General features: G+C 41.4%; 1 protein-coding gene across 7 annotated transcripts in view; it reads right to left on the bottom strand.

Moving 5' to 3' along the window:
• Nucleotides 1-11,627, bottom strand: part of LOC109479999 — an 83,097-nt gene that overhangs the window by 34,244 nt on the left and 37,226 nt on the right. For 6 of the 7 annotated variants that reach the window (XM_019782100.1, XM_019782098.1, XM_019782099.1 and 3 more), the window contains 3 exons: nt 5,256-5,361; nt 1,437-3,037; nt 1,174-1,247 (listed from right to left, as the gene is read on the bottom strand). In XM_019782100.1, the coding sequence (XP_019637659.1) occupies nt 1,174-1,247; nt 1,437-3,037; nt 5,256-5,361 (1,781 nt within the window). Of the gene's footprint in view, nt 1-1,173; nt 1,248-1,436; nt 3,038-5,255; nt 5,362-5,972; nt 6,096-11,627 lie in introns of those variants that run through there. The other variant, XM_019782104.1, reaches the window with a different exon arrangement.

Below are 11,627 nucleotides of genomic sequence, written 5' to 3'. Positions count from 1 at the left end.
TTTTATTTTTTAATTTTTTTTTCGCCTGCCCGCTCCATTATTTTTCTAGAAAAATCCATTAGGCCACACCAATTTATTTCCTTGGTTAACGGATTCGCCGCTTGCTTTTTTTGCCGAATGTAAATAAAAATAAAAAACGTCATAGTTTAGACCCCACAGGCCCTGAACAGGGAGACCCAATGAAATTGCTGCAGTTGATACCAATGTCGCTAGAGGCGCTCCTGCACACATAGTCACATGACGTAAAGTAGCCAATCGTGGATTGTTTTACTTTCTGGCCAATCAGATGCGATGTTCTGGAACCATGTTGGCTCAGTCATTTGTTTTTGTTCTGCATATGGCGGACAAAATTTGTGGCGGAAGCTTAAATTGTTTGAGAAAGCTGGAACTTTGGATCAAGGCAGAATCTAGGTACAGTACATGTAAAATTGAATAAATTTTGTCCCCTTTAAAGTTGTTGTGACTATGAAATTGCTTGTGAGAGTTAACATTCGTGTCATGTTTTAGAGTAACGCTACATATGATGGTGGAACTTGGAAGTACTGTAGTAACTGTTAACATGCTAAAACTTGTTTTCTGCATAATGTTTTTGCTCGTGTACGAAAAAGATTATCAACCCAATGGTGTGGATAGCAAATAAAACACAATACAGTACATCCTCTCTTGTCTTTTGTTTCTTTCCCAGTATTTTCGTAACTTAATAAGCAGTCTGGATTTCACACTACATTTGTACATGGCTGTATGGCAGGTAGTATCAAATTTTTATTTTTATTTTTTTTCGCCCGCCCGCTCCATTTTTTTCTACAAAAATCCGTTAACCAAGAAAATAAATTGGTGTGGCCTTAACCAAGAAATTAAATTGGTGTGGCCTAATGTCAATAACATGGGGATAGGTAGAACATGGCAAAACAGCTGTATCTTGTCTTGCACTTAATTACAGATCATACCAAAGAGCATGCCCCAGGGAAAGTGCACTGGGACATGTAATGTGGGTAACTAGAGATTAAAATCTAAATAATCTATCACAAAATCTTGCTTTTTGTCCTGTTTAAACTTCCTATTTTAGAGTCGTGCTCAAAACATATAGTACTGAGTATAGCGATGGATTTGTATTTTCAGTCTTCTAAAGTCTTGAGTTGGCCATATCAATTTTCTAACTTCAAAATAGCTTACCTCAGAGTCTGACTGGGGATCACCTGTTGCTTGGGCAGAAGTCTGTGGCTTTGTAGAGTTGAAACATCAAGGTCCTATAATTGTATCAAGAGCATAAAATATTCATCATTAGAAAAACTAACTTTATCACTTTAGTCATACCTCTTTTATCCTTTGAAAAGATTTGGTCTGGACATTACAATGCATCAGTATCATTTGCATAATTATACAAATTACAATACAGATTTGATCCAAAGTGACAACAACAAGTTAGTAAAGCGTACCTTTCTGTTTAGTGCTGTATTCCTCCTTTCGGTTGGAAGATGGGAGGACCATTTTCGACTACTCCTCAATGGAATCTCCTTTGGCAAGCTCAGTGCAAGTTGAGCTGAACTGGTCCTAGAGCTCTGTCTGAGTTCATCTCTCCCTAGTGGTGAACAATTGGACTGTCGAGAGTTCAAAGATCCTGTGCTAGACACAGAGGCAAATCCATTGCTCCTGGACAATGGCATCATGTCTTCTTGCCTGAGCCTTAAGCTTGTGGGTCCAACACTACTGGATGCACTAGAACTTGAGGAATTTCGGTTTGATTGTCGACTCGATGCCAGAGAGGTTCTAGCGCTTCCGACGCCAACGGAATGCGAAATGTCCCCTGAAATACTGCCGGACGACTTTGGTCTGTATGGCTGTTGTGCTTTGGCCGGGGAGCCGTTTACTCGTAAAGTGCAGGCGCTTTTCAGCGCCGGAGCGCTGCTTTGTGACGAGTTTGCCGAATGACGAGAGTACACACGGACGTTGGTTTGCTTTGAGGAAACATCATTTGACACTCCTGAGTTCAATGCCGCAGAGGAATCGCCTTTTACTTCCAAAGGCTGGCGTTCCGTCGGCTCGTAGGCTAAGGGTAGACATCTGGAGTTTCCTACATTGCTTTGTCTGTACGTAGTAGGATGGAATTCCCGGGACTGCTTTGCAAGGATGGCACTGTCTGGGTTGGGAATAAGCCCGTCCCACTCCAGAGTAGCCATTTGTGAAGACCTCTCCGTGAACAAACTTGACGCCCCGCTCTGCTCCAATGGAGCCAACTCTGACAGAGTGACTGACGAGAAGCTAGAGTCAAAACTGTTGTTCAGATCCCCCTGTTCATGGTCTGTGGAGTATGGTCTATCTGGGGACACGCCTCCCCTTTGGGTACTACCGTACTTCAATCCGTAGGTAGGACTCTGAGATGGCCGGACATGCGGATAGCTTCCAGTCTTATGTGGTGCTGGCAAGCTGCAAGCCAGTCTTCTATCCTCCGGTGCGAATGAGTCGTGATAACCCAGCCCTTGCCTATAATGTTCCGGAGACGCTGCATAAGGAGGGGAAACCGAGCCGTAGTCTGAGTGCTCGTAACTCGGGTAGTAATTTGGTCTGGGGCTGAGTGGGTTTGGGCTGGTCTGTAGGTCCCTCCAGGATAGTGGCTCGTCCACTGGTGGGGAGTTGGTGATCACATCCTGAACATGTCCTTCCTGGGGAACAAAGTCCTCCTCCGCAAAACCTTTGGTAGTGGCCAGACTCTGCAGATATTCGGCATGCTCGTCTGTGATCTCCACAAGCTTCACCCCTCCGCCAGTGTTGTAGGATGAGTACACAATGTCAGTCTGGTACCAGGGCGGCCCGTAGCCAGGCATACCTGAGTAGTGCCGCCCTGCAGGAGGGGCTGTGTAGGGCCTGGGGGCGTACTCTGCATGTGGCACTCCCCAGTCCGTAACTCTAGGATCCGGGTACGCGTACGCATTCATATCTGCTAGCGCCGTGGAGGACAACTTATGGGCACGTCCAGCGGGGCCATCGGCGTGGAGGCGTCTGCTTTTGTCGGGTGACTCTGGGCACACAGGGCTGCGTACTGCAAACACGGGAAACATTTGTCAAACGAGTGACGCATAATGCAGTGAGAGCCAGTACTAACACACGGGGTGTGTGTGTATTTACAGGACTGGGAAACACACCAGAACGGCTAACCTGTTGCAAGTTAATAGGTCTTGTCCTATTAGTGAGCCCTGATTCTTACCTATTATGTGGCAATGCATTAGACCAGTTATGTGCATATAGTGGTGGGAAAGCAAAGGTAAGCCTTCTCATCCCCACGTGAGTGTTTGCACGGCACTTTTGTCTGGAAGTAGAAAGAAAACTAAACTCACTTTAAATTGGAGGACAAACATCTTATGCTTCTTTTCCCTTTGGTCGCTAATAGCGGCAAAACTGGTGGGAACGAGCGTTTATTCGTTCTCACACAGCCAAAGCCGCGTCTTTCAACACTTCCCCATAACGATTGAAGGGGAAAGGATTTTCGCAGAAGGCAAGATGATACAGAAATGCACATAATCAAGTACGGATATTAAGATTGAGAGATTAATTCTCTTGTTTTTCACTGCATTCAAAGCTGCAGGGTTGATGCCTGTTAAATATACAGCTGTCTGAGTTCACAAAGCTGTCTCCAACTTGTAAATGCAACAAAGGGCTCTCATATTACAGCTGAATACTTGACACACATAGCAGTGAATTAACATGTACAAATTAATGCTCCTTGTATCATTTGGTTCGGGTGAACAGTCACTACAGAGAAAAAGAAGCAGAACAGCAAAATAACCATCATAACAAAATAATTCACAACTGTAGAGAAAACAAACAAACAAACAAAAACAATTTAAGCCTATGCAAACAAAAACAAAGAAAAAATTGAAAGATGTATGTCAATATTTTATAGAAATTTTTGGTAAAGTAACTTTTAAAATCTAACTTCCATAACTTTCTAACTTTCTATTTTGAGATTTTGTACAATGTATCATTCTGAGATCTAAGTCCTTGGTCAATAATCAGAAATTAAGTAAGTTTGCTTGAAGTGTCAAAGCTTCTGTCTGTTTTTTTTCTTTCAACTATAGTTTTTAAGTCAAATTAAGGGTTGTTTTGAGTCATTCCTTCTCACAAAACACAGTTTTTATCCTTGCATAAACCAAGGAGATTCCTTTCATTAGCTCCATAGTGTGCGTCTGTTGGTATGTAAATACATGTACCACCTGTGTTGTTATCCTGATTAAAGAACAAAGGTGATGACAGTAATCAACTATTTGACACCTGTTCCTAAATTAGAACTGTGACAACAAATGCTAACCATTGGGTAGGACCTGTCAACACTTCAAAACCACTTGAATATGTTTGTTACATTAGGCAGTACTGCTAGATGATTACATGTGTGTTTGCTTTGTTGTTGTTTTTTTTAAACCATCCACAGCTTTATAGTAAATCAGGCAAATATGGAGAAATGATTTGTCTCTCTCATGTTCAAAAATTGTCTCAAAAGCTTTCAAAACATCAAGACGGTTATAGTGCTTTGTTGTATCAAAGCTGATGAATAAAGAAAAAACTGCAAGAAACAGAAATTCTTAGCAAGTTATAAAGCTTTCGACTCCAACACTGTGTAACTGTGAAAAGGTAGGAAATGTCAGTTTATACAAACACTTTGACATCATCTGTGAATGAGGGCAGGGCAAAGGTTTGTGGTCTTTCTGAATGCTGTTTTTACAGATCAATACAGTAACGCTGACTTATGTATGACCAGTTTACTACATCACTTATGTTTACTTTATTTATCTTCAAAAGGGAAATGTAATGCTGCTTATGCAAAGTCCTGGGGGGCACAACGTAACAAAAACATTGTCTGTTGAACCCAATAGGCTACCTTAAGCCTCGGACACAACCCGCCGTGCTTCTGCGTGCTGTCTACATGCAAAATCGTTGGCAAACGTAGGGCATTCGTGCGTGGTGAGTACCACCTCTGTACGGAATCCTACGGATTTGGGAGCACGCAGACACGCCGTAGAACTTTAAGTGCATGTAAAACTTTTCATGCGTGCGGTCTGCGGATTCACCACCCGTACATGCGACGTGCGTGCCCTGTACAGCCTATGAGCATACAACGCACGTTTTCAGAAAAACGTAGCAGACGTGGCCCCAAAAAAACGTACGGACAAAAAGCATGCACAGCGGGTTGTGACCATGGCTTTACTTTATGGATGATATCCTACATGTGCAGACAGTATTTACTGACAAAGATACGGGCTTACCTGTCCTATTTACACCTGTGTAGGGGTGACGCACGTCTGTAAGGTGTGTAGATTTACAGGCTGGGATGTTCTCTTTGCCCCATTCTGCGTCAAGCTTTTGTAAGACCTGTGTATACACATGTCAAACAGAGTACAGGAGTTAGCATTGACAAACGTACCTTCAACACAGGAAGTGGACTTGGTCAGCTACGGAAGTTTGTACAACAAAGTACACAGCAGACAATTACAAAGCATTTACTCATGTATTCTTGAAAGGCAGGGTAACTGATTGCATGTATATCTCATACAGCTAACTGCAGTGAACATAATAAATTCATCTTTTGGACTACTGTTTCTCTGATTTTCTACATCATATCGTAACCCACTAATAAAAATCAAAAGGAACGAATACAATCTTCCTCCACACAACAACACTACCTAGTAACGAACATCGAAAGAGATGTCCTACTTTGTTGGACAGTTTTAAAAGAGCCTTGCAAAACTCTTCAACATGACGATAATGTACTTGAAATGTTGCCAAAGGCAACATAACTCACAGTTCAGAACTTTGTGTGAAATCTGAGGAAATATCAAAACTGGAAAACTTGTAAGGTACGTTACTTCCTGCAGGTGTTGGGTAACTAGGCTGACCTATGCGTGCCCTCTTGTACTACACTATGCCCTAGAGCCACACGCTTTTTTAACATATGACAAACAGTTCCCTAGTATCAAACTTACCAGAAGCAGGCAAGTTAACCATCCTAGTCAGCAGAATATCCTAGACTTTCAACCAGAAAACATGCTTATAAATCACTGACATAATACTCAACATAGGCAAAACAGAACTAACCCTTAGCTACAAACACTGGCTGAGTAGACTGAAGGAAGCACGCTAACAGTGGGCAAGCCTTCGCCCCAGGGAACATTCCTCCCAGTACAACCACCTTATCACACAAATTACATCAACAAACAGCCAATGACAGCAGTGGTCTGTGGAGAAGGCAGACTCCATCCATCAATTACTGGTTAATTATGCAGTGTTAGAAATGCCACCCAATCATCAACAGCTCTGACGTAATACACTCAGTAGAACTAGAAATCATAGGGCTGATAGTGATGGAGTTACAACTAGTACGTCAAAACAATTGAATACAGTAGTACACAAACTGTGACAAAGCATATATTGACAGAACCAAGCAGCTACAATGTCTAGCAACATCTTTGCCCATCATCACATGTACATTGCAATCTCGGTTACTCATCTAATACCTGCATAGATGTGTAACAAGATATCAAATTGCTTTAAATTTCTAGCCCAACCAAGAAATCCTTCTAACCAGGGCCGCGAAATTTCCTTTTTTTACGCCTGTGCTACTGAGACCACCACCGGAAAGTAAAACTGTGACCAAGAAACAATCCAATTTATTGAGGGGAAGCCACAGTTTCTTTCATGCAATTTTCTCCATGAAATGGAATTATGGCTACATTCTGAGACAAAAGTTGGCGTGGCCATGAAATGTTTTAGTGGACACATTATAGAGGTCACCTTACAGGAGGAACCATAGTAATGTCTGTAATCCCTGTGGAATCTGCTCATTAGCACCAACTAGACAAGGGAAACACTGTGTTACATACAGGCCAGTCCCCAGGACACCACCATAGATACCTGTAAATGCTAACTGTCATGACCTTTGATGTCATGACCCAAATTTTTCTCCACTAATAAATTGTCATATCATGTCACCAGGCCTGTTTTTAGGTAGATGAATACCTTTGCAAGCTCTGTTCAAAGATTCAATCTTTCAAAAATCACTGTCTTTCTAAAAAAAAAGGCGCGACTTATGAATGAAGTTCGACTTAAGGTTGTAGATCGTTACCCTTCTATTCTTGACCTTAACAAAGCAAGTGAAGATTTAATTGGGCCATTAATGACATGACATCTGAATGCCCTTTCTTCCCCGGACTGAATGGCCTTTGTTATTTTCACTTTCTGCAAAGTCTTGAGACAACAGCGAGCTTTGTTCCCTCGCGGAACTTAGCAGCAATATTCATGGTTGCTGCACTCAGGAGTCTACGCCGTTACCGACGACAATAGTTGCTATGGTTACGGACGCAATCGGTCTCCATTAGGACTCACTTTTATGACCAAAGGTCAACTTCTGGGCCAGAAAAAAGTGCGGAGGGGTCGTATTTCCTAGACACTAACCAAACTAGTTAAAACTTTAACAATTGAGACTGCAGTAAGATGTAGAAATTTACTACTCAAGTATTCAATAAAAAGGCATCACAAGCACAAACAGGGAAAGCAGGCTAGAAAGGAAAAGAACACGGCTGTCAAATAGTGCTGCAGCTTGCCAACTGAGCCCCTTCATAACACCTACCATTCTAAATAGGACTACTGAAAAACCTTTTAGTTTTTTAACAAGTTGACTTGCTGGCCAGGTGCAAGTTTTGTACAACATGTAACTTAGAATGAACTTAGATGAACTTAGAAAGTTCATCTGTGTTGGTAGAAGTCATTATGCAGCAAGTTTAAACTGTTATTTCCAACACAAGAAATTGGACTCAACCAAATCATCGACTGTACAACTCCAGTCTTTGTCAAGGAATGAACAATCCACCGCTTCTGTGACGTCACGCAGATAACCCTCAACAGAGACGGGGGGCGCTACAGACTTTCTGCAACCTATGATCCACTGCTCACGGAGTCACTGTGTCATCTGCGTGACGTCACGGAAGTGGTGGATTGTTCATTCCTTGACAAAGACTGGAGTTGTACAGTCGAAAATTTGGGTGAGTCCAATTTCTTGTGTTGGAAATTACAGTTTAAACTTGCTGCATAACTTAGAATATGTTAGATATTTCTGCAAATCCCCCTGGTCCTAAGCTGAAAATCAACTGTTCTGTTCCATGTGCTACTGATTATAGTCTGATACAAAAGAGGGTCTCTCAAATGTACCTGGTTTTGTTACCAACTTTCCACTACATTTCATGGCAATAATCATTTGGTACAATTGTTTGTACTCCCTGGGTCTAACAACAAAGTGCTCTGTCACCTGGATGAAATGAGGAAAGAATGGGTGTTATGGTCTAAAAATTGCCTCCTGATAGTATCAGTTCAAAACATTAGGGTAAAGAGTGTATACACTGTAATATTAAGAATGTATTAGCCTCTGTTGAAAATAGGATGCCAATGTTTTGTCATAAATTTCACCCTTTGTTCACTGTGGTTATAAACCGGATACCTTTATACTGTTGAGGACACATTATATACTTTTACAAGTGAAATGGTAGAATAGTCAGAAAGGTTTACTGTAACAGTAATTTCCTGTTGGAGAATACTAGTAGTTAGGCCACACCGCCTTAATTTTATGGATGACATCCGCGCGCGCATTGATTTTCACCTGTCGCCCTAAAAAAAAAAAGATCACGTCCATCGAGGCTCTGGCCTAGGCCTGGGTAGTTCATTGTAATTTGCGACAATACGGAACCGAGCACCCAAGCTATCAAATTCAAAGCTCCACGACTCAAGAACTCAGTACATACGTACAATACCGATTCATAAATTCCGCAAAAAAGCCAGCATGTGCCGGCTTGTCGTGTACGTCACTAAGTACTGCCGCGAATTCGTATTCCTGTGGTTTAGTAGCATTTTTATTTTTGGCCGGATTTTTTTTCCCCGCGCGCACTAGTTTGGGGGTCTTCAGATAGAGGATGTCATCCATAAAATTAAATCGGTGAGGCCTTACTGCCATTTCTGACTCACAACAAAATGTCATTAAGTAAAACACGTGTGCCTCAACAAAGAAATTTCTGACAACCTATGACTTGACTTGTATTGTCTTTATGTCAAAGGCTGACAAATGGGATATTTATATTAACGTTAAGTTGAACTTTGAAGTTGAATCAGGTTTTAATGATTTACCCAAATATCCCTCATACAGGATAGTATTAGGGTTGACGGATCAAACAACATTTCTTAGTAATTTTATAATCAGAAGTATGATTGCTTTGTGTCAATGATGACAAAACTACAGATCAACAAACTGTTGGTGTTGCTTCATCTCTGTGACATGTATAGGACAATTTTTCCTATTTCAAAAATAAATGATTTTGCAGCCTGGATATCAATAGATCTCCTTTATATGAGTGGATATAACAATCAAAAAACAAAAGTTACATACATATTATCTGATCTACAATTATATTATATATTATGTTATTTTTTCTCTGCATTTTAAAATCATGTTGTACTTTGCAAACTAAAGTCACCTTAGGCCACACCAATTTAATTTCTTGGTTAACGGATTCACCCGCTTCATTTTTTTCTGATTTGCAAATAAAAATAAAAATTCAGAATCAACTGCAAAATGCTCATATTTTGCCCTGAACAGTTGAAAACAGTTCTTTTCATTCTAGTTGTTACAGTTATGTCATCTTTCAATGCAATAGTATATTTAAAAGTTCAAAATTCATTGTTTAAATTTTGAACCAGCCTGGTGTGTTGACTTCATGGCTCCTATCGTACCATTTTGGGCCTTAATAGGATGCCTAGGCCTGTTTTTATTTTTATTTTTTTTCGCCCGCCCGCTCCATTATTTTTCTAGAAAAATCCGTTAACCAAGAAATTAAATTGGTGTGGCCTTAAGATGATAAACTATACATGTCTTTTTCTATTGATAGCTCTTAAATGATGGAACACAACGTTTACTGAGGGTCTGACACCTTCTAGCAGCCGGCCACAGTTTTAAGGTATATGTTCGTACGTTGCACACGTACAGTGGCAAAGGTCATTAACGTGTAAGCCACAAGTGCCAAATAAAAAGACTGCCCCAATTTGTACAACTGACATGTATATGATCAAAGGGCACACACGGCGGCAAAGCAAACAGTCACAACAATCTTAACAGAGCTTACGTGTAGGGAGGGATTTCTCATACTTTATCAATGCTGAATCAACTCTCTAACAGTGTGCAAAAGGTCTATTTACAAAGTGTACCCTATGTATGTTACCAAAGTTCTGACCAACAATTAAATGTCAAACTACATCAATTAAACATGCATTTTTTGCTCATTGATATATCTATTTTCCTACGATTTAATTTTGTGGTTTTTGTGGTGACTAATCCACGTGGAATTCATGACATCATGGACACATATTTCCTATGTATTGCTATGGTACTACAGAACTCTTTTAGCAGCAAACTTCTAACCTTTTCCACACCATATCATTATTAAGTCCCCCGCAAAAATAAATGAATTTACGGCATCAGTTTTCCCAGCCAACCAGTAAGCACCTCTTAACATTGACGGCCATAAATCAGGTAAATGGAGATTTATACCGGCAGCTCCGTTACTGGACAAACCATTACCAGGTCATTAGAAACAGGCGGGCTGTTGAGGGTAGCTAGGATCCCTACTCCCAGTGGGAAGGATCTAATTTAGAATTATTCATAGGGAAATTTGATTCAACCCGATTGAAAACCATTCTCTGCTAAACCAGGGCTTGAAATACTGGGTGCATGGGCACCCAAATTTGGAGCTGTGCACCCAATTTCTTTCTGTGGGTGCACCAGTGCACCCAAATATATTTGTAGATTTAACGTATGTAAAGATGTCAAATGTATTGTACAGAGTTCGAAATACAAAGGTGCAATGTGCAAATTGCACGTAATTTTCAAGATTTGCACCTAAAAATATTTTGAATGTGCAATTTTGCACCTGGAAAATACCGATATATCATGTTTGCACTGCGTATCTCCGAAGTTTCTTGCTGTGTCGGCATCGCGCTGGGCGCATGGCAGCCATATTGTTTTCCTTACTGTACATCCTGGGAACAAGCTGCTCTCGTCCCCAGGTGAAGACGCGAAGGCACTATGTAATAATTTACCAAATATGGCAAGACGCGAAGGCCTACGTAGCTGATTTACCAAATATGGTGAGACCCGCGAAACTTGTTGCCCGATGTGGGACGAAGTCCTTCGGCAGAGTAATTTCGGCTTTTTCGTCCAATTTTCGGTGAAATTCGGTGAAAAACAGAGTTTTCGGATTTCCCAGCATTCAGTGCTACCCAGGAAATTTGTAAAGCATGAAGAAGGGCCCATGAAGAAGGGGTCGATTTTCAAGTTCTTTTCACGGGCCCAGCCGGCATCAGAGGCTGGTGCAGCCGGTGGCGGTGGACCAGAGGCTGGTGCAGCCGGGGGCGTGGATCGGGAGACGCCACCGGGTCCACCGTCTCCGAGGATCCCGCGGCCGCGGCCGATGTTGACGACGCGCCCCTAGAGGAGGGGGAGGGGAGCGCCAAGAAGCAAAAATTTACGTTGTTTTTTCTAAGCAGTATTTTTTCCTTATATCATGCACGATATTCAAGGTAAACAAATATGCAAAATAAAT

This window comes from Branchiostoma belcheri, unplaced genomic scaffold (genome assembly GCF_001625305.1).
Source record: "Branchiostoma belcheri isolate BF01 breed outbred unplaced genomic scaffold, Haploidv18h27 scaffold5, whole genome shotgun sequence".
Lineage (NCBI taxonomy): Eukaryota > Metazoa > Chordata > Leptocardii > Amphioxiformes > Branchiostomatidae > Branchiostoma > Branchiostoma belcheri.
Note: the sequence above shows the minus strand (reverse complement) of the source record. Positions and strands in the feature narration are given on the sequence as shown.